The sequence below is a fragment of the Bos javanicus genome, chromosome 5, assembly GCF_032452875.1.
Source record: "Bos javanicus breed banteng chromosome 5, ARS-OSU_banteng_1.0, whole genome shotgun sequence".
In the NCBI taxonomy this organism is placed as follows: domain Eukaryota; kingdom Metazoa; phylum Chordata; class Mammalia; order Artiodactyla; family Bovidae; genus Bos; species Bos javanicus.
Genome location: NC_083872.1, coordinates 70,522,292 through 70,544,308, shown reverse-complemented (window position 1 = coordinate 70,544,308; position 22,017 = coordinate 70,522,292). Strand labels below are relative to the sequence as shown.

At 44.1% G+C, this 22,017-nt stretch overlaps 1 protein-coding gene across 5 annotated transcripts in view; it reads right to left on the bottom strand.

Moving 5' to 3' along the window:
- The window catches only part of RFX4 (regulatory factor X4), a 172,485-nt gene that overhangs the window by 35,017 nt on the left and 115,451 nt on the right, over positions 1 to 22,017 (bottom strand). For all 5 annotated transcript variants that reach the window (XM_061417197.1, XM_061417196.1, XM_061417198.1 and 2 more), the window contains 5 exons: positions 17,767 to 17,867; positions 15,699 to 15,757; positions 11,175 to 11,319; positions 5,881 to 5,975; positions 5,328 to 5,445 (listed from right to left, as the gene is read on the bottom strand). In XM_061417197.1, the coding sequence (XP_061273181.1) occupies positions 5,328 to 5,445; positions 5,881 to 5,975; positions 11,175 to 11,319; positions 15,699 to 15,757; positions 17,767 to 17,867 (518 nt within the window). The remainder of the gene's footprint in view (positions 1 to 5,327; positions 5,446 to 5,880; positions 5,976 to 11,174; positions 11,320 to 15,698; positions 15,758 to 17,766; positions 17,868 to 22,017) is intronic.

Genomic DNA, 22,017 nt, shown 5'->3' with positions numbered 1-22,017 from the left:
TGTTTTCTGCAGGTTTTTAAAATACTCTTTAACATATTAAATGAATTCCCTTCTGTTCCTAGTTTGCCAAGAGTTTTTAAAAGTTATACTTGAGAGCTGAATTGTAGCAAATACATTTTTTCCTCTGTATCTATAGATGTTCATATAATTTTTCTCTTTTAACAGGGAAGACCTTTAATTTGTAATGTATGTTAATGAGTAATTTTCTGACTTTGAATCATACTTGAATTCTTGGCATTGTACTCATCAACCATGATTTTTAAAAAATTTGCCCTGGATTTGATCTGCTAGTATTTTATTCATATATATAGATGAATATTTTCATCTATATTTATGTGTGGTTGAGTCATAATTTCCTTTTCCTCTACAGCTCTTCTAAGTTTTTGAAGCTGAGATTATATCAGCTTTCCTTCTTTTGTTTTTATTCTCTAAAACACTGATTTTCATGTTAATTTTCATAAACTAAGGATTTTATGCTTCTTAAGGGTTTAGTAAAAGTTGCAGTTTATGCCTGATTGTTTTGAGGGAAGAGATCTTTTCATTTACTGTGATTATTAGTTGATCTTATTTCTAGCATCTTATTTCATGTTTTGAGTTTATATTTTTTCTAAACTTCCTTTATTTTCTTAATTCTTGTCAGTTAAATTTTCACATTTTTCCATTTTTCTTTGGCAAATTACGATTCTATTCTTCTAGTGATGATTCTATATCCTACACATCTATTAAGTCCAAACTATACATTCGTTTCAACAAAATCTAAAGTTATATAGTATTTCAAGACAAAGACCTTTAGCATACTCTAACTATTCCTGAAAGATTCTCTCCCCACTTCCCTGTGTTTTATTGTTTCCTACAGTTTAATTTTACCTTTTTATAACACACAACAAAAGTTTTTAAATTACAATCAAAAGTTACTTAAATTTGCTTATATATTTTAAAATTTCTTTCATCTTAAAGATGGCCCCCAAATTCTTTAACAAGCCTTCCTGGGAAAATTGTGTGTGTTGTGCGGGGGGGTGGAGGGGGTGGGAGGTGGTCTATGCACTTCTTTCAATCTCGGGAGGTTTGTGACTGCTTTTATCACCAGAGCAAGGGTAGTGACACTTTCGCTTCTGAGACTGAGTTGTAAGAGGCATTGTCGCTCCCTCCTTGGCACACTTGTTCAGGGGGCCTGAGCCTCCATGAGAGAAGTTGAACTGTTCAGAGGCCACCGTGCTGTGAGCACACAGCACGGAAAGTGAGCTGCACAGAGAGGCCATTTGAGTGCACCCTGATCCGCTGTCCTAGGCTCCAAGTCATCCCAGCCCAGGCACTAGACACCTGAGGATTCCAGAGGATTCCAGCCTCCAGCTGGGTGAGCTCCAACTTTTGAGTCCTCCCATCTGAGGTCCCAGATATCACAGAACAGAGGCCAGCCATCCCTGCTGGACTCTGAGGTCCCAGACATCATACAGCAGCGACCAGCCATCCCCGCTGGATCCTGTTCACATTCCTGACACATCGAATCTGTTGGCATAATTTTGTTTTAAACCACTACACTTTTGGTAAACAACAATATCTAGAACATTGCTATTTCTTGCATCCCAGAACTTAGTGATGGTTTTATTTTTCTTCTTATTGAAATGTACCCTTTAATTTTTTTAAGTGAAGTTCTACAGGCGCCACAGTTCTCTGAGTTTTTGTATAACTGAAAATATCTTTGCTTTGCCCTCACTTTTCAATAATGGTTGACAGTTCTTTGTTCTCAACACTTGTCTTCTGGCATCTCTTATTACTCATGATCATCTAATTATTGTTCTTTTCTCTCATAGCTTAATTTTTTTTTTATTCCATCAATATGGCTTTAGAAAAACCATCAATGAGGGGTAAACAGTTTATCTAGCCTTTTTCATGCCATGCATCTGAGCCCAGGATATTTGTCTTAATTATGGTAATTGAGAAAGCATGGCTTTTGTGGCAAGGCAGATCTGATTTTGAAACAGAGCTCTGCCACTTACCATATTGATTTTGGGCAAGAAAATCCTCCATCTCAGTAAAAAGATACCTATCATTGTCTGCCTTGCAGAGTTGATGTGAGAATTAAGTGGTACTGTGTGCTTCCTACACACTTGTCAAAAAGAGTAGTGTTATCTTGCTTTTGCTTCCTGTTCTATCACAGCTTCCTTGTCTGTTATATTGAGGCACTGCTAGTGGACCTCATAAGTTGTGAGAATTCAGTGAGAAAGTGCCTAATATTGTGTCTAGTGTATATTAGGCCCTGAATAAACATTACTTTGTTTTTCTTATTACTATTTGGCTGAAGAAAGTTAGAAGAAGCCTTAGCAGTGTGGCCCTAGCGGGGGAGCCCCTAGCGGGGGAGCTCAGCTCAGTTGCTGTATATTCTGGGCAAGCCCCGTCTCCTCTCTGGGTTTCTGCTTTTTCTCTCCAATACAGGGAAAGCAATTCCTGCCTCCTGGTGCTTGGAGGGCTTGTGAGTGACATTTTGAAGGTCAAGATTCTGCAGTTTAGCAGGTTTTGGGTAAGAGAGCCAGGCCAGGACATCCAAACCTTGAGAAGTAGTCTGGAGGCTCCATCCATCACAGTCACTTGGCCTGGGAGCTGCTCCCATGTGGCTTCCCCTGCCCTGCCTGAGCGGGTGAGCTTTGACTCTAGGCCAGGACAAAAGTGTGTAGAAAGGTGAAAACTTGGGAAATGATACGCAGCCCCACCCCCTTAGCCTTCAAATCCAAGGCAGCTTTCCACACCATTTCATGCTGAAGCACTTCCGGGGACTATGTTTGCCTTCTGGATGTTCCCAAACAGTGAAAACAGGGGCATCTGGTGAAAACCCAGAGTGAAAGGGTAAAGACACCTGCCTGCCTCGGGAGCCAGGTATCCTAGGAACTGGACTCAGAGCAGTCAACCGCAAATGCGTTGTTGTTGTTGTTGTTTAAATAGAGTCTCTAATTTCCTCAGCTCCATTAGGATGAAAAGTTCATTGCCCACCACCCTACCTTTGCTGACTAATTTTGCTAGAAAGTGCTGCTTGCAGCAAAGAAAGAAAGTCTGGCTACTTTAGTTCACAGCATAGGCTCTTTCAGTGAAAAGGAATTAGGGAGAAAAGAGTGAAAAGGAATTAAGGAGAAGAAAGGAGTCAACTACCTTTGAAAGAGGCTCTTCTGGGAAGAGGTGATAGAGTCCCTGCGGGATCATTGTGATATTCCACACGATCATTGTGACGGTCAGCCTGCTACGCGGACACACAAACGCCCGCACCATTCACAGGGCCAGGATCGTGTGGGAGTTATAAGATATATAGAGCTGGCCCCTGCGGCTGGGGGTGGGGCCAGGGAACAGAGGGCTCTTTTTCCTAATTAGCTGTTTTTATACAGGGAACACATGACCCAAACACAACCACCAACTGTGTCTTTGACATATACAGGCAGAAAGGGGGAGCTGGGCTTTTGTCTGCCGCAAATTCTTTCAACTTGCCTGTCACCCCAAGCCGCAAAACTCAACAATGAGTCGGATGAGCAGGACCATTTCAGAGACCTTGCTAAACGGACTTGGAGACAGGTATTATTTCCATCTGTTCAGGGTTGAAAAATACAGTAAACGTGAAATTGGGTTCATATCTTTTTCCTTTCCTTTTCTAAAAGTTTTGTGACCATTCTTTGCCATTTGCCTGAGTTTCCAGTGTATCCTAGAATAGTGTATGGTTCAAAAAGAAACAAACACATTTTAAGGAATAGTTTTTCTTAGTACTTATTCACTGAACTCTCATTGTTCTACTGTCCATAACATCGACTGTTAACTTAGTAAATACAAATGGATTTCAAAGACTATTACAACGTCAACTACATTCTCTATCTAATGAAGGGTATTTGATAATATAGTCAGTTTAAGAATCAGCAAATTGAAGCATAAGATATAAAGCAAGGAGAGGATGCTTGCTTTGTGGATGTGTATATATTTATTTGTGTGGCATCGTTCATTCTTTGATTCTAAAACAATGAAAAAATCTTGAGTATTTTTTACCCATTGGCTTAACTGAAAGCAGTTATGCACAAATGGTTTTCCCAGAGCCAGAGGTAACATGTGCTAACACTAACTATGCTGAACTGGAAGTCATCAAAATGCCGTGTCTGATGTCACTGCCCAGGTAGCGGTCACCAGAGCATTTCCATACACAGCTCAAAGAGAATTTCCGTCTGTAGCCATGGTGCAGGCAGGTTCAGAGAACTTCCCAATGCTGAGATTAAAGAAATCCACAACAAAACACTTCTCCAATTGGGTAAACACAGTCTTTCACGGACAGAGCTGTTTAGAAAAAATAGTGCATTCTTTGTTTCAACACATATTCACCATGTTGTATAGCACAACTGGAAAATACTGACAAGACCATAAAAAAAATAGATGGAAAAGTGTCAGATTAAACCCAGAGCAAAGCCCAGAGCTGATTGGCTTAATTGGAGATAATGAGAAGCAAAAATCACATTTCTACTTGCAAAGTTAAACAGAGAACAAGGTAATTACCCTGAAAATTTACCAACAGCCCTTTGCTGAAATGCCTAGAAAATTGAAGGCCAGAGCGGTTTTGAGATTTCAAATGTCTGGATAATGCCTAGAAGTCCTACGTCACTTGTTTAATGATGACCTGAACTCCGTGCATATGCCATTCTTTCTAAGGAAACATAATATTCCCCCCAAGTCAGTGATTAGGTTCTTGCCCACAGACTATTAGAAGCACCTCTGGGCAGAGATTTCAAGTTCCGTTAACACTGGAAAACAGAAGACAAGGACTTGGGGTAGGGATGTCTCCTGGAGGTGGTGCAAACCCAAGGGGTCAGGAAAGCAAAGGGGAAAATGAATGCAGAAGTCCTTCATGAGGGATCAGACCAGGGCATGTCATCAAAGAAACTTGTCTACCCACCGCTGGCCTGTCAGTCAAGCCATTTGCAAATGTTTGGACTCAGGGGCTTCTTCATGTGCCCAGTCTTGGCATATCCACACTATGAAACTTGTCAAAATAGTCCTGTAAAAGTAGCCATGACTGGGGCTTCCAGAAAAAGGGGAGCACAGCCATTGCTATTTACTCCTCTTTAAACTCAAATAGTAGTGTGTGCCAACCTCTCATCTTCAGATATGAATACTTCTCCTTTAGCATGCAATGCCATCTTTCTCCCTGAAAGTCCTAACATCATGTCCCTCAGAACAGAGGATGTTTCCGGGTGCTGTCCTTATGGTCTCAGAGACAACAAGACCATGCCTAACTCTGGAGAGATGGACTGGATCCATGGAACCCAGAGAAGACGTTTTTGGTTTGGAGGGGGCTGGGGTGGACTTACCGAAGCTGGGGGCACTGTGCAAGGTCATGTCCCGGATCACCCTTGTGCCAAAACAGGACCACATCAAGAGAAACTGCTGGGCCACCTTCTTCAGGGATCCTTGTCTCTTGGCAGCCACCTAAGAGAGAGTGAACAGCTCTAAGAGTGGTTGATTTGATTTTCACTTATTATTCTTTTTTATAAAAAATGACAAGATGGTTTATGGGTCTCTAGGTTTAATGTCATGGAACGGTGGTTTTTGACTTTTGATTTTTAGCAGCAAAAGTACACTCTAAGAAATGAAATCTTAAGTCAAGACTCAATGTGTACAACAGAAAAAAGAGATTCTGGCCTGGTTGAGCCAGGGGAGGGAGCCTCAGAGTCTTGCCTCCTTTGAGTCTCTTTGCTGCCTACCTCCAAAGGGTGGGGGGGTGGGCAAGTTTTGTTTTGGATCCCTAGGGCTCTGAGGCCACCGAGGAAACACTCAGCTAGCTTGCTGCTGGCGACCCAAGTGCCACCAACAAGAGTGATGGACTGCCATACAGGGCCGGGACCTTCTGCTCAGCTGACCCACCTTCACGACACACCGGTCCACCATGGTGTCCAGCCACTCGATGTAGGACTCAATGGGAGACTGTTCCTCCAGGAGGTGGTCAAATTCCTGATACACTGTCAAATAAAGGAGAGCCCCCCACACCATGCAGTTGGGTTTAAACAGAGACACATTCAAAGATTTAGAGAATACACCCCGACTTATCTTTCCAGGCTCATCTTCCATGCCTAGGAACACTTTCAACCATGGCCACCCCCAGTTTACTTGCCATTCCTTTAAACCTCTGCTTGGATTGTTTCAGTTCAGTCAGTCAGTTCAGTTGCTCAGTCGTGTCCGACTCTTTACGACCCCATGAATTGCAGCACGCCAGGCCCCCCTGTCCATCACCAACTCCCGGAGTTCACCCAGACTCACATCCATTGAGTCAGTGATGCCGTCCAGCCATCTCATCCTCTGTCGTCCCCTTCTCCTCCTGCCCCCAATCCCTCCCAGCATCAGAGTCTTTTCCAATGAGTCAACTCTTCGCATGAGGTGGCCAAAGTTCTGGAGTTTCAGCTTTAGCATCATTCCTTCCAAAGAAATCCCAGGGCTGATCTCCTTCAGAATGGACTGGTTGGATCTCCTTGCAGTCCAAGGTACTCTCAAGAGTCTTCTCCAACACCACAGTTCAAAAGCATCAATTCTTCCACGCTCAGCCTTCTTCACAGTCCAACTCTGACATCCATACATGACCACAGGAAAAACCATAGCCTTGACTAGACGGACCTTTGTTGGCAAAGTAATGTCTCTGCTTTTGAATATGCTGTCTAGGTTGGTCATAACTTTCCTTCCAAGGAGTAAGCGTCTTTTAATTTCATGGCTGCAGTCACTATCTGCAGTAATTTTAGAGCTTGGATTGTTTAGTCCATCACAAAACAGCGGAAATGATCCTCCTGTGAAATTCTATTTACCCTCTTATGCCCCTTTTCAGCAGAGCTGATCATTCTTCCTCTATATTTCGTAGCCCTTAATTATTTGTATTCTTACCTTCAGTATATCACGAAGAGCCCTTTGTTATAGTTAGCGGTGTTCATGGGTGTATCCCCCTGCTATCTCTTTGTCTGATATCTTTATTAGCTGGTGCATTCCCTGTGACATAGCTCTTATCCAGCAAGTGCTTGCTTGTGCAAACAGGCCAGACACATGCTAATGCTCTCTTGCACTCTCTCGGCACATCTGATCATTCAAATGTTTCTGAACCATGATGGTATTGGCCAAGTAGCTGATCCAGCCTCTTAGTGCTTGACATGTAGCAGGTGCTTAACAAATATTTGTGGAGTAGAGGGAGAAATCTCTGGGCTTTCAGTTTCCACATCACTAACAGGAGGATAATCGTTATCACTTCACAACCTGTCTTCAGGCACGAGTCAAACAACTGAATCTAGAAAGATTTTGCAATCACTGGAGCACTGTAGAAAGTAGAGACATTGCTGTGATGATCTCCAATCAAAAACAACATCTTTTATTATATTTTTTGTGTATTTTTGTTTGTGGGGCTCGATAAATCAAACCATAATTCAGGAACCACACATTCCTACAGTTTTCATTTGTCAGCAATTTTTGTTGTTCCATTTTCCAGGACCAACCAATCTACTCTACTTTACTTGTGATAGCTTCTGCAAGAGGTTGGCTTGCAGGACCCAAAGTCAAATACTTCAGAATGAGAAAAGACTTTCCAAACCCATTTAGTTGATCTGTGTCATTTTCGAGATGAGGATGTCTCATGTCTATGTCTAAGAGGCTATGTCTAAGAGGTCAAATGACCCCCTCAGAGTCAGAGGATGAGTTGGTGGCAGAACAGGAACTGGCACCACTTTCTCTTTGGTGACACTTTCCCCTTCCTGGCATGGTCTGTGTGCCCAAGCTACTGTGCTTCAATCAATGATGATATGATGATAATGATCATGGTTGCAGTGAAAGTGTTAACTGCCAACATTAACTGAGTGCTTGCCGCATGCCAGGTACTGCCCTAAAATGTTTTATATGGACACACCCTCTAAACTGAGACAACCTCCAGCATGTATGTGAATGTCACGAGGCCAGAACCGAGAACAGTGCCTGATACTTGGTAGCTGCTCAAATGTTTGTTGGAAGGATGAATGGCCCCCAGAGGTAGGTACTGTTATTACTTCCCTCTTTGACAAGTGAGGAAACAGAGGCACTCAGAGATGAGTGACTTTCCAAAGGTTTCACCTCTGGTTAGAGGCAAGTTTCAAACACAGTGGGACTCAAGCACTTGCCTTGCAACCTCTTCACCACACTAGCTCTACACTATGTACCAAGAGCAAGGCACACATTGTCCCATTTAATCTCTTTGCATTATCCCCATTTTACAGATGTGGTAGCCAGAGTCCACCAGAGCCAACATTTGACTTAAGGTCTGTCAGGCATCCCAACCCTATGTTCTCATCGCAGCACCACTTAACACTCCTTCTAATCAGCATGCTCAAATCCTTATGTGCACTTTTTAATTGAAGGTAAATGAGCATCCCCTGCCAGCATCTACATCATGGACATCATGGTAACCCCCTCAAAGCAAGAATCTGAAGACTTGTCAATTGGTTGTAAGGGAAGAAGAGTTCAGTACACACTTGCCCCTGGCCCTTCTCAGACTGCCCTTGGTCCAGCTCGCTGTGTTCAGGGACTGATTTCCCAGCTGTCTGGAAGGAGCAAGGGTGACACCCATGTGCCAGGCCATCTGCCTTCAGGCTTCCTCAATCTCCTGAATCCTGTCACTGCATCACTTAGTATATTCCCTCTGGTAAAACTCATCCATTTGGAAGGGCTTCCCAGGTAGCATTAATGGTAAAGAATCTGCCTGCCAAAGCAGGAAACATAAAAGACATGGATTCAACCCCTGGGTTGGGAAGATCCTCTGGAGGAGAACATGGCAACCCATTCTAGTATTCTTGTCTGGAGAATCCCATGGACAGAGGAGCCTAGTGGGCTATAGTCCATGGGGTTGCAAAGGGTCAGACATAATTGAAGTGATTTAGCATGCACACAAGCAACCATTTGGAAATTACTTCTTTGACTTCTGATTTGCCATTAGCTCTAAGCTCCATGTGGGAAGGGCAGTGTCTATCTTATTCACTGCTCTCTGCTTAGCATCTAGCCCAGTGTTCAACCCAGGACAGGCATTCAGTTAAGTACCAGGTGGCTTGACCTAAACTTCATTACGACTCCCTTCCTCTGCTGCTGTTGCTGCTGCTAAGTCATTTCAGTCGTGTCCGGCTCTGTGCGACCCCAGAGACGGCAGCCCACCCGTCCCTGTAATTCTCCAGGCAAGAACACTGGAGTGGGTTGCCATTTCCTTCTCCAATGCACGAAAGTGAAAGTGAAGTCGCTCAGTCGTGTCTGACTCCTAGCGACCCCATGGACTGCAGTCCACCAGGCTCCTCTGTCCATGGGATTTGCCTGGCAAGAGTACTGGAGTAGGTTGCTGTTGCCTTCTCCGCCCTTCCTCTAGAAGAATACAAAGATTCAAAGGGCAACGTTCTGCCCCTAGCCTAAGAAAACAAGAAGTGTGTACGCGTGTTAAGTCACTTCACTCATGTCTGACTCTGTGTGACCCTACGGACTGTAGCCCGCCAGGCTCCTTTGTCCATAGGATTCTCCAGGCAAGAGTCCTGGAGTGGGTTGCTGTGCCCTCCTCCAGGGAAGAAAACAAGAAGAGAAAGGTCCAACAGGTTCTTTCCAGGAGAGGCAGTAGTGATCTGCATGCTGCTCCAGCAGAGGCTCAGCACCTGGCCCCAAAACAAGCAGTGGTGATTGTATGTTTCCTTATGAGTCTGGGTTACAGTTTCTTCCCCCACGAAAGCTGGAGAGAGGAGAAGAGAGCTGAGTCCAGTGCTGCTAGGAATGGTGAGCAGAACCAGGAAGCTGGATCACTCTGGGCTTTCACCCCTCTGGTTTGGTCCTCCACAAACTTTGCTGGGCCCCTCCTCCACACCTGGCCCTGTGTGAGGCCCTGGGGGCACGACCATCTGGGTACAGATAGAAGGCAATGGCACCCCACTCCAGTACTCCTGCCTGGAAAATCCCATGGACAGAGGAGCCTGGTAGGCTGCAGTCCATGGGGTCGCTAAGAGTCGGACACGACTGAGCGACTTCACTTTCACTTTTCACTTTCATGCATTGGAGAAGGAAATGGCAACCCACTCCAGTGTTCTTGCCTGGAGAATTACAGGGACGGGTGGGCTGCCGTCTCTGGGGTCGCACAGAGGCGGACATGACTGAAGCGACTTAGCAGCAGCAGCACTGTTAGGGTGCTCACAGTCATGCTCTCCATTGCTTTCTAGAAGGAAAAACAGGACAGGGAGCATGACTGTAAAAACTTGGAATGGTCCTAGAACATCTGAAGCTTGCCCACATCTCATTATTTTTGTCTGCGCTGGCATGCACTAGTGCATGGTAGGACACGGAGACTAGACCTGGCTTCCAGGTTCAGCTCTGCAGCCTTGGGCAAGGTTCACTGGCTCAGGGAGGCTCAGTTTGCTCATCTGTAATATGGGGGTGATAAGCGAATCTTCCCTCAGGACCTGGCATAAACTAGGCAGTCTATCAGCTGAATTATGATTTTAGTGACAATCTCTAACATTCTCAACAGGGGAAAGCAGGCTGGAGGCTGTTGCAGAGGAAGAAATATGAGCCTGAGAGGAGCTCCGAGGTCACGAGGAAAGAAACTCATATGTTAAGGATGGTGGTGTTCTGTAGTCCTCCCATGTCCTCTGCTGCCAAGAACAGCAACCTGACCATATCAGGATAATATCTGGAGCAATAGTCTCCCAGTCTTTGCCCACAGGGGTCACAAGTTCACAGAAGTAAGTCACCATCCACTTTCTTCTCAGATATCTACTGTGATTGACAGGTTCACCTGCCAATATGTGGGCTGACTCCCGTGACTCTCCATGGAAAAGCAGGCAGCACATCCAGTTACCTCCAGGCTGACGTTCGCCAAGAGAGGTGCCAAGCTTTGTTCCTCATTTGTTGATGCCACCCAGGGAATGGCAGCTGGCACCGAGGGTCCTGTGTGGGGCCTTCTGCCTGATGTGTCCTGCCCGATATCCCAGAACCCATTTTCCCCAGCAATGTGGACCCATGTCCTTGTAAATCAACCGGCTCCTCCCCCTGGGCCAACCCCTTTAACAGGAACAACAGGAGGGGAGGGATGGGATCCCAGGGAGAAGGACTGGGTGGGAGTGCCACTTTGTTTACCAACATACTCTTTCTTTTTAAACAAATAAAAAGACACACGCCCTGGTGGAGCATCTTACACTGGATGATGAGCTTCCGGTGCTCATCACGAGTGTCCTCCATGGTGTAAAGGGTTTGCTTGGTAATGCTGTTGAGGTCCACGTTCCTCCAGTCTTCCAGCATTTGGAACGTGATGTCTGCACTGTGGATCACTGTTCGAGATGCCTGGAAATCCAATCCAATCAACTCATTAGCTCATGGGTTGTTAGATTCAAACCCTTCCCCTTATTTCCTTTCAGTTCTTTTTAATGAATCTACTCATGGGGCTTCGCTAAGTGCTTTGAAATTCAAGAAAACTCAGAAGATGAGTCTGTAACTTGGAAGATCTGTATACTGTCTTCTGTGGCTCTCTCCTCATGTCTCTGTTTATAAGAAATGACCCCCCGGTGGCCTAGGTCAAAACAAACCTGCTATTCCCCACACCTCCTCCCTCCCACCCTCCCACCCCAGCTTTGGTCTTGACCTGGTGCAACAGTGGGATGAGGCCCAGAGATCTGTCAGCCTCCTGATGGGAGCTTGTTGGGTGAGAGCTCTGTGTTTAACAACCCATGTCTCTAGCACCTGAGAATTGACAGGCTCAGATTTTGAAAAGGTCCCACTACCCTTGGGACTATGATAGATTTCAACCTCAGAAATGTTGCAAGGTGTATTTTTCATCTAAATACATTCTGAAGCAGTTTATGGTCTACGTTTTTGTTTTTCGGTTTTTATGTGACTATAATGACTAAAACAAAGATGAATAATTGAGATAGAAGAAAAGGAAAACTATACCTTACAGCTCAGTGGTTTGTTAATGTAAGTGTGAATGTGAGTGTGTATGTGTGTTTAATCTGTGGCTTCCCCAGCAATCCTCATAGTATAATTTAAATTTGAGAGCTGGAACAATACTCGGAACAATAGTTGGAACTAGCAAGTTGGAACAATACTGATAAAAGCAAAGAAAAACATTTCCAGAATCATTTCCTTTCCTTGCATGTTTTCAAAAATGTCTTTAATGAAACAAGATTTCAAAGACACGTGGACCTTTTAAGTCTCCTAATGCTTGTGAATTTCCAATCAGATGTAAATACTGACAGCCCCTTTTACACGTAGACTGTCCGAGTACAGGTAAAATCTTCCTCATATCAATGTAGAATGCTTTGAAGGACACAGGCGTTGGGTTGATTTCTAATGGTAATGAGAACAACTGAATATGGAAATTTCAGATTCTGGATTCAAACATACTGAGTTCAAATCCTGACCTTGCTGCTGACCAGCTGATTGATCAGAGGCAGGCAAGGAGATTAATTTCAGTTTCCTGACCTCTAAAATAGAGATATAATAGTATGCATCTCTTTAGGAGGGCCATTGTTGGATATTCCTTGGGGTAATGTTTGCAAGGTGCACATTTCAGGGAGTAAGAGCCCAGTAAATGGGCCTTCTGTCATGCAGGTCAGTTCTCTTTGTTGGGAGGGCACTGACACCTGAGGGGCCTTTGCACTGACTGCTCCTGCTGCTGGAATGTTCTTCTCTCGCCCTGCCCTGGCCTCCTGGCCGTCATGTATGCTCCAAGTGAAGTGTAGCACCCATGCAGAGGCCTTCTCTAGCCGCATCATTTGAATAGGATCTAAAATGCCCGGTTATCCTCTATTTCCACTCACTTTCCTTCATAACACTTATCACTTTTTATTATTTTGGTGTTTTTTTTTTTTTTTCTCCTGCTGAGGCCAGGTGTCTGGCACACAGTAGGCACTCAAAGGATTTTGTGGGATGAATGGCTGAGATATGAATGCCAAATTGCCCACTTAGTGTATCCAGAAGGGCCTGAATATTTGGCTCTTGGTTTTAAGTATCTGGCGGTGGGGGCATTTGGTCAGATGTTGTTTTGTCTGACTTGCTTTGTGTATGTTTAGGAAAGCTCGCCGGGATATTAGCTGAGATGTTACATGATGTCTCATCCCCCTCACTAATCCTGATCCTTTGGGTGGTCCAGGAATGTGTCTGGTGGCTGTCCAGTGAAGATGGGAAAGGTAGCAATTGCTGATTAACTTACATACAGTCTGTCTGGAAAGTGGAGAGAGTGTGTCTGTGTGTGCACATGAGCATGTAGGCTGTTGTGGGCACACAAGTGGATGCTTTTACTACCTGGCACATTAAAAGGTCAAGCCTTTCCACCCTTCCTAAGTGTCTAGTTCTATGTCCTAACTGCTACTGCTAAGTCACTTCAGTCGTGTCCGACTCTGTGTGACCCCATAGATGGCAGCCCACCAGGCTTCCCCGTCCCTGGGATTCTCCAGGCAAGAACACTGGAGTGGGTTGCCATTTCCTTCTCCAATGCATGAAAGTGAAAAGTGAAGGTGAAGTCGCTCAGTCGTGTCCAACTCTTAGCGATCCCATGGACTGCAGCCTACCAGGCTCCTCCATCCATGGGGTTTATCTAGGCAAGAGTATTGGAGTGGGGTGCCATTGCCCTCTCCGTCTATGTCCTAAAACCATATCTATTTCCCTGATATGACCCTAAGATTGTCTCTTCCAAGCTGGGGAATAGAACCAGAAGACAGTCACCCTCAGAAATATGACAATGCTTCCTTTTTTCCTTTTTAAAAGAATACCTCAAATCAATTAATTTTATATACACATTAAAATATTTTATATTTAATAAATATGTAAGCTACAAAGACAAAAATGACAATTCCCAAGACCCAATACCCATGATGAATATGACTTTCCATGAGCTAGAATTTACCATCCTTAATGGCTGGAAATGTTTGCTTCTATCACATTGCTGATTTTGTTATTATAAAATTATTATTGTTTTTGTTTAAAAAGATACACATCTATGCAATATACATTTAGCAGAAAATATTTAACAAGAAACTTTTGATCTTTATGGGTAGCTGTTATGTGTTTAGTGATAATAATGGAACCCTCAGGCTTATGTCGAGTCCATCCTAAAACCTTTTGACGGAGAGGGGTAGGATTTGAAAACTAACCCTGGCAGTGTTTATTTTGTTAATATTCATCTTATTTCCTGAGTCCCATCCATCTGTGAGGCTCTACCCTACCCCAGAACAGTGCCCCAGGGTGGCCTCTGTGACAGCATGAGTGTGGAGGGTCTCCTTCTGGTCTCCAAACCACCCTTTGTGCTATTTTATTCCAGGGGCAGGGCTGGAACAGTGAGGTGTGTGTGTGTGTTGGGGGGTACTTTTATACTTTCTGGTTTCTGCTTCCTTCAGGCCACTCCAACTAGAGACCCCCATCACCACCTCGACCTTGAGTAACCACCACCGATCTGGAGCCAGCAGTGTAAGGGAGAGGTTACAGACCCGAACACACAGACAAGGCAGACAGGTGACACTCATGAGCGAGGTGGGCCAAGCGTAAGAGAAAGTGGGGGTGATGATGAAGAAGCTCAGCCCATCCAGCGGCTTGCTACCCTGGGGAAATTAGTTCTGGGGTGGCAGCTCTTAAAAGTTTTCTACAGAAAATGTGGGTGTTTAGTTGTCATCGCCCAGTTTCCACTGTTAGTGACTAAATGAAAAAATATTTTTGAACCTATGCCAGTCGAACAAAAATAATGCCACACATCTGAGGGCCAGATTTGACCTGTAGCCACCAGTTTGTCCCCTCTGCTTTAAGGTCATTCATATTTTAATGAATGTTAGTGGGCTGCCTTAACAGACTTAGATTTGCTTCCTTAAGGTGCAAAATGAACAGAAATGCAAAGATATATGCCTTCAGTTAGAACTACAGAACTATAGTGGGATCTTCTAATTTTTACTATATATACCTTTATTAGTTTTGTTGTTGTTGTTGTTGTGAGTACATATCACTTCTGTGCTAAAAAGAACAGAAATCTGGGGCAAAACAAAATTGGGGTGATTCTGCACCCCCCTAGGTTACATGTGGCAATGGTGAAGGCATTCTTGACTATCGCAATTGCGGTGGTACTTGGGGGTGGGTGGCCTTACTGGCATTGAGTAAATAGAGGCTAGGGATGCTACTAAACATCTACAATACACAAAACAACTCCCCACAATAAAGAATCACCCAGCCCCAAAAGGCAACTGTGGCTGAGAAACCCCGACGTACTCAAGCAAAACACAAACTTGTGGACCTAGAGTATCTGAAGGGTTAATGGACAAATGACGTCAGAAATTATTTTCTATGTTAGCTGAAACCACTTAGTGATTGGCTAACATTTCAATTCCTTATCTGTAGAAATTCAAGATAATAGTGAGAGTGTACTAGTGTTTTTTAAAAGACTTTTTTGATGTGGAACCATTTTAAAAGTCTTTATTGAATGTTATAATATTGCCTGTTTTCTGTTTTGGTTTTTTCATCACAAGGTATGTGAGACCATAGCTCCCAAACCAGAGATAGAACCTGGACCCCCTGCACTGGGGGGTGAAGTCTTAATCACTGGACCGCCAGAGAAGTCCCATGAGAGTGTACTGTTAAACAGCCACATCATCCTGATGGAGCCTCTCCAGAGTTTCCCGTGGATTTGCCCCTCAGTTGCAATGACTTAGCAGTAGTTAGAACGTATAACACAGGACAGCTACCTGGCAAAGGTGATTTAGTGATGTTTGCCGTCTCAGGATTTGGGAAAATCTTCTTGACACTGCAAGAAGAAAAGAGTGAGTATGAAATACTTGCATGCTTTATGGTCTGACCTGGGATTTTCCGGGGGCGATTTTCAAAAGTAGCTTATTTGCCTAACTTTTTCTCATGCATGGTCCAACAGTATTTTCTATTACCCACTGATGAAACCCTGCATCTGCTCTTTTGTTCTCCCATTTGGACAACTATTTCCTAAGATGGTGATATTTGGGGTACATATTTCAAAGTTGCCTGCACTCCACACTGGCAGGTGTGAGAAATTGTGGCGTCAATCAACCGTGAGTAAAAGCAATTATTTACTTGTCTTTCATTTCGCTAATTGCAAGTTCAATCTCTTCTCCCCATAAATAATTGCAGGAATCGAGTGGAAGCTTTGAAGAAGGCCCTTTAAAAAGTAGTGTATCTACTAGGAAACCTTGATTGAGCAGGGTTGCTTCTAGGATGGAACCCTGGGCAGCACCTTGAATATGGCTTTGTATTCACAATCTGTCGTTTTCAACCAACGGTCTCCATGCCCTATTGGTGTGTTTTGATGACTGTGTCCTCTGCTAACATAACAGGCTGATGCTTTGAAGTGGGGTGATCTTATATCTGTAGATTTTGAAGCACACAAGCCACATGCCAGTCCGAGATCTTAGTCCTTACAGAGTCCTTTGGAGAGGTGTATGTCTCTACTGCTTGTAAATTCTCCAAGTGCACCCCCAGGCCCCCTGGGGAGAGCGGATGCCTCCAGGCACCCACAGGTGGCAGGTGCAACAAACCTGGCTTTAGACTTTCAACAGGTTTGTTTTGCCAGCGTAATTAAAATGGGCACGGGGCATTCTTCTCATTAATTTCTGAACTGGTCAAGAAACAATCAGAAATTTCCCTGGGATTATTCCAATTTGTGCTCAGAGCCAGCTTGGTTGGAAAAATAGGGCGTGGGGTGGAGGAATGAGGGGTAGGTGGGTGGGGTGGGGGGACAGATGAACTTCTAATTTTCCAGGGCGATCAATCGTTAATCCTTCTCCTTAATTACTTTTTCTTTAACTTTGTGATGTGGAATTTAGTGCTCGTGAAAAGAAAAGAACTGAGAGCCGTGAAATAAAGCGGGCTTTATCAATAGGTGATGGGCACGGCAGGCGGCCTCAAAGGGAGTCTGAAAGGGCCCCCTTTGCCTGTGGAGAGAGGGTAATTTGATCTCCTTCATTTTTCTTGCTGGCACTTATTTCGGGCAAGAATGGCAAGCTGTATTCAAATGGAGCTCTAAGAAACATATACCTCAAAACTTTGTTTTGCTTAAAATCATTTCATCTTTACTTAATGGCACGTGAGACTTCCCACAAGTATGGACACACTGAGCCAGAGGAACAGGTCCAGTTTTCTCAGGCAAAATGATTACTAGGGGACTGAGTGGTGACGCTTGGCAGAGAAAAGATCCATAGTCCCAATACCCTGTGAGAAATATTAATTTTGCTTTCCCCTTAGGTAGAGAATTAAATATGTGGACCCCTGAAGCTGTTTTTCATCTTCTGTTAGCCCCATTCTGTGGGCAGGAGCTTCGGGGAAATCTCAGTTTTAGGGTCAGAAAGATGTGAATTCAACTTCTGGCCCCTAATTACCAGCTATGTGACTGTGTAGCTTGGGGGAACTGTCTTCGCTTCTCTGAGCCTCATCAGCAGAAGAGGGATATTGTTTTCTACATCAGCGAGTGAGTGAGGATTAACTAGAATAAAAAGTGTGGCCGTGATAGCAGAAACATGGACGTCAGACAGACAGACCTGCCTCTGCAGCTGACTCTGTCTCTGAGCCTGTTTCATTTTCTGTAAAGGAGAGGTGTGCCACCCTTAATAAACATTTTGTAAGGATTAACTAAATTAATGCATGGAAAGTGCTAAGCATAGTACTCAGTGCTTTGTAGGTACCAGTAAATTGTTAGCTCTTATTGTTATTTTATTGACAACCTGTGTGAAATACCTGGTACTAAAGTGTTACCCTCCCTTCCCCTCTGCTTCCAAACTTAGTACTTACATTCAAACTTGATGTTTCGCAAATTTTCTGGGAGGTCATGGAGAGCCACTTTTAGCCACTCATCCAGTTGCTTAGCAAACTTCCGGATCACCTGAGTCAAGCTAGAAAGAGGAATGACACATCGTTAGCACCTCGTGGGCTTCCCAGGTGGCTCAGCGGTTAAAGAGGCCAATGCAGGAGATGCGGGTTCAATCCCTGGGTAGGGAAGATTTCCTGCAGAAGGAAATGACAACTCACTCCAGCATTCTTGCATGGGAAATTCCATGGACAGAGGAGCCTGGCAGGCAGGCTACAGTCCATGGGAGCTGCAAAAGAGTCAGACACAACTTAGCAACTAAACAACAACAGCAAAAAAGGGCTTCACGTGTTCCCTACAGTACAGGCCACAGTCCTCCCTGCAGGGCCCTACAGAGTCTTATGATCTCTGATGGTGTTTTGACTGCAACCATTAGGAGTCACTGAAAGCAGCAACTCAGGGGTGGGGCAGGCAGCCCCGGGGACACTACCATTTCAAAGCCCTCAAAGATTCATCAAATTAAACATGTTCAAACAGAATTCATTATTTCCCCATCACACCTGGTTCTTTTCTTGTGTTCTCTATTTCAGTGGGCACTCTACTTTCTGTTAAGTTTTACTTTTAATGCTTTTACTATGAAACACTTTAAACCTCCAAATACCCATGACCCAGCATGAATAATTAGAGACACTTTGCCGGTTTGATTTACAACATGCTACTCTTTCTTTTCTAGAGCGTTTTACGCAAATTCAAGATGTTGTATCATTTCACCCCTAAAAACAGAGTATGCATTTCTAACTGACAAGTTTTAAATATGCATATATATTCAATATGTACGTACACGCACACACAAACATGTAAAACCACATGCCACTGTGTTGACAATAAGAGGAAAATTCTACAAAAGGAAGTAAATATAAGGAGCTAGCCTATCAAATATTAAAATATAACACGTGTATACCTGTGGCAGATTCATGTTGATATATGGCAAAACCAATACAATATTGTAAAGTTAAAAAATAAAATAAAATATATTTAAAAGCACAGAGCTTAAAGATAGCGTGACCCTGAAACATGAATATGCATGGGTGCGTACTAAGTCGCTTCAGTCGTGTACAACTCTTTGTGACTCCATAGACTATAGAGTGCCAGGCTCCTCTGTCCATGGGATTCTCCAGGCAAGAATCCTGGAGTGGGTTGCCATACCCTCCTCTAGGGGAATCTTCTCAACTCAGAAATTGAACCCATGTCTCTTTCGCCTCCCGCATTGGCAGCTGGGTTCTTTACCACTAGCGCCACCTGGGAAACATAGAACGTGAATATACAGCAATATAAACGGTATAGACTAGGAAGGCTAGAAATAGTACCAATTTACTACATAAAATAGGAGGCACATTAAATCTTTGAAGAAAAGATACAATAATTAACATATGTATTGGGATAAGAAGAACTGCTGGGGGAAAAAGGCACACTTTACATCTTCAGTTCAGTTCAGTTGCTCAGTCGTGTCCAACCCTTTGCGACCCCATGAATCGCAGCACGCCAGGCCTCCCTGTCCATCACCAACTCCTGGAGTTCACTCAGACTCACGTCCATGGAGTCAGTGATGCCATCCAGCCATCTCATCCTCTGTCGTCCCCTTCTCCTCCTGCCCCCAATCCCTCCCAGCATCAGAGTTTTTCCCAATGAGTCAACTTTACATCTTACACAAGGATGAATTATAAATTGAATAAAAGTTCAAAGGTACAAAATTAAACCATAAGTTTTGTGGGATAAGCCATGAGAAAATTGTATTGTAATTGGAGTGGGGAAGAGGTTTAAAACAATGATACAAAATCCAGAAGCCATAAAAACAAGGGCTGATAAATTCAACTATGCAAATACATTTTCCGTATGGCAAAAATAAAAGAACAAAATGAGAAAATATTTGCAACTCTTATTACAGACACATGGTTAATATCCCTAAAAAATAAAATGCTCTTAAAAATCAATGAGAAAAACAGCAACTACCAAATAGAAAAACAGTCAAAGATTAAGAGCAGAGAGTTCACAGGAAAGAAATAAAAATCACTCTTATAGACATGAAGGGATGTTCAACACCATTCATAATAAGATAAATGCAAATTAAAACTTCACTGAGAAAAGTTTAAGTCACATAGGCTTTGAACTAGGAATTGAGCCCTTTAGGAATTGATCCTGCATGTATACTCTATGCAGTAAGATGAAGGGTTGTTTCCCCCAAAATAAGTCCACTGGAACCCGTTAAGTTGACCTTATTTGATAAAAGGGTTTTTAGAGATGTGATTAAATTAAGGATCTTGGGATGAAACCTTGGATTAACTGGGTGGGCCCTAAATCCAATGACAAGTGTCTTTACAAGAGACAGAGAGACATAGAGTGGGGGTCAGTGTGAAGATGGAGGCAGAGACGGGTGGTGCAGCTACAAACCGAGGAATGCCCAGGACTGATGGTAGCCATCAGAAGCTGGGAGAGAGGTGTGGAACAGATCTTCTCTCAGTCTCTGAAAGGAACCAACCCTGTGCATGCATGTGTGCCAAGTTGCTCCAGTCGTGTCCAACTCTGCAACCCCATGGATTGTAGCCCGCCAGGCTCCTCTGTCCATGGGACTTTCTAGGCAAGAATACTGCAGTGGGTAGTCATGCCCTCCTCCAGGGGATCTTCCTGACCCAGGAATCAAACCTGAGCCTCTTATGTCTCCTGCGTTGTCAGGTGGATTCTTTACCACTAGCACCACCTGGGAAGCCCAAGGAACCAACCCTGACAGCCCCCTGACATCAGACTTTCAGCCTCCAGAACTGTGAGGCAATATATTTGTTTTTTTTTTTTTTCCAGACCACCCAGTTTGCGGTACTTTTTGTTGCTGCAGCCCTAGGAAACTAACAAACTGCAACATATAAAAGAATGTACTGAGAACATTATTCATCACAGCACTGTATAGTGGTGGGACAAGACTGGAAACATCATAACAACGAGTTAAACTCAACACAAAGGCATAATATGCAGGTGTTAAAAAAGAAGAAAAAAACAAACCTCATTATAGGCGGATGTAGAATGTTCTCTGTAACAGTCCCAACAGGAAACAGATGCCACTCAAAATAGTGCAGTTTATTTATAAGGGATAAGTCATAAAGGCATGGATAGGCATAGGTGAACCCATAAGGGTGACTGCAGCAACCCGGGTTTAGGGCCAGCAGGCTGTCACCCACCTCACACTCAAAGGACAGCATGGAGGGAGAGAGAGAGAGAGGCTGCCTGAGCGGGTGCAGAGCCCCAAGGAGGACGTGGCCAGCCAGAGGTGACCTCACAGGGAAGGAGGCAGAGAGGCAGTCTCCTGACTTCACTCTTCTCCCTCCTTCTGACCTCCTTGCTGACGCCCAACCCTCACACTGGCTGATCTGAGCTGGAAGCCAAAGGGAAATGGAGCCGCATAAGGGGGCTGCACCCTCCCCTGCTCCACCTCACAGGGCAGAAGGTGGCACAGAACACAGAGGAGCCTTCCTCTGCAGGGGCACAGAAGCTGTCCAACACAGTCTTCAAGACTTGTTCCTTTTAGAAACAAGGTACAAAACAGCATATATAGGGTGTCACTAGAGCCTATTATACAGAGTGAAGTGAGTGAAAGTTGCTCAGTCATGTCTGACTTTTTGTAACCCCATGGACTATTCATGGAATTCTCCAGGCAAGAATACTGGAGTGGGTAGCCTTTCACTTCTCCAGGGATCTTCCCAACCCAGGGATCGAACTGAGGTCTCCCACGTTGCAGGCGGATTCTTTACCAGTTGAACCACAAGGGAAGCCCATACAGAGAGAAGTCAGTCAGAAAGAGAAAAACAAATACTGTATATGAATGCATATATATGGAATCTAGAAAGACGGTACAGATGAACTTATTTGCAGGTCAGCAAAGGAGACACAGACATAAAGAACAGACTGTTCACAGTGGGGGAGGGAGAGGGTGGGAAGACTTGAGAGAGTAGTATTGGAACAAATACCTTACCAACTGTTAAACAGACAGCCAGTGGGAATTCCCTGTATGATGCAGGGAACCCAGAGCTGGTGCTCTGTGACAGCCTAGAGGGGTGGGATGGGGAGGGAGGTGGGAGGGAAGTTTAAGAGGGAGAGGACATGGATATGTATCCCTGTGGCTGACTCATGTTGAGGTATGACAGAAACATATTGTAAAGTAATTATCCTCCAATTAAAAATTAAATTAA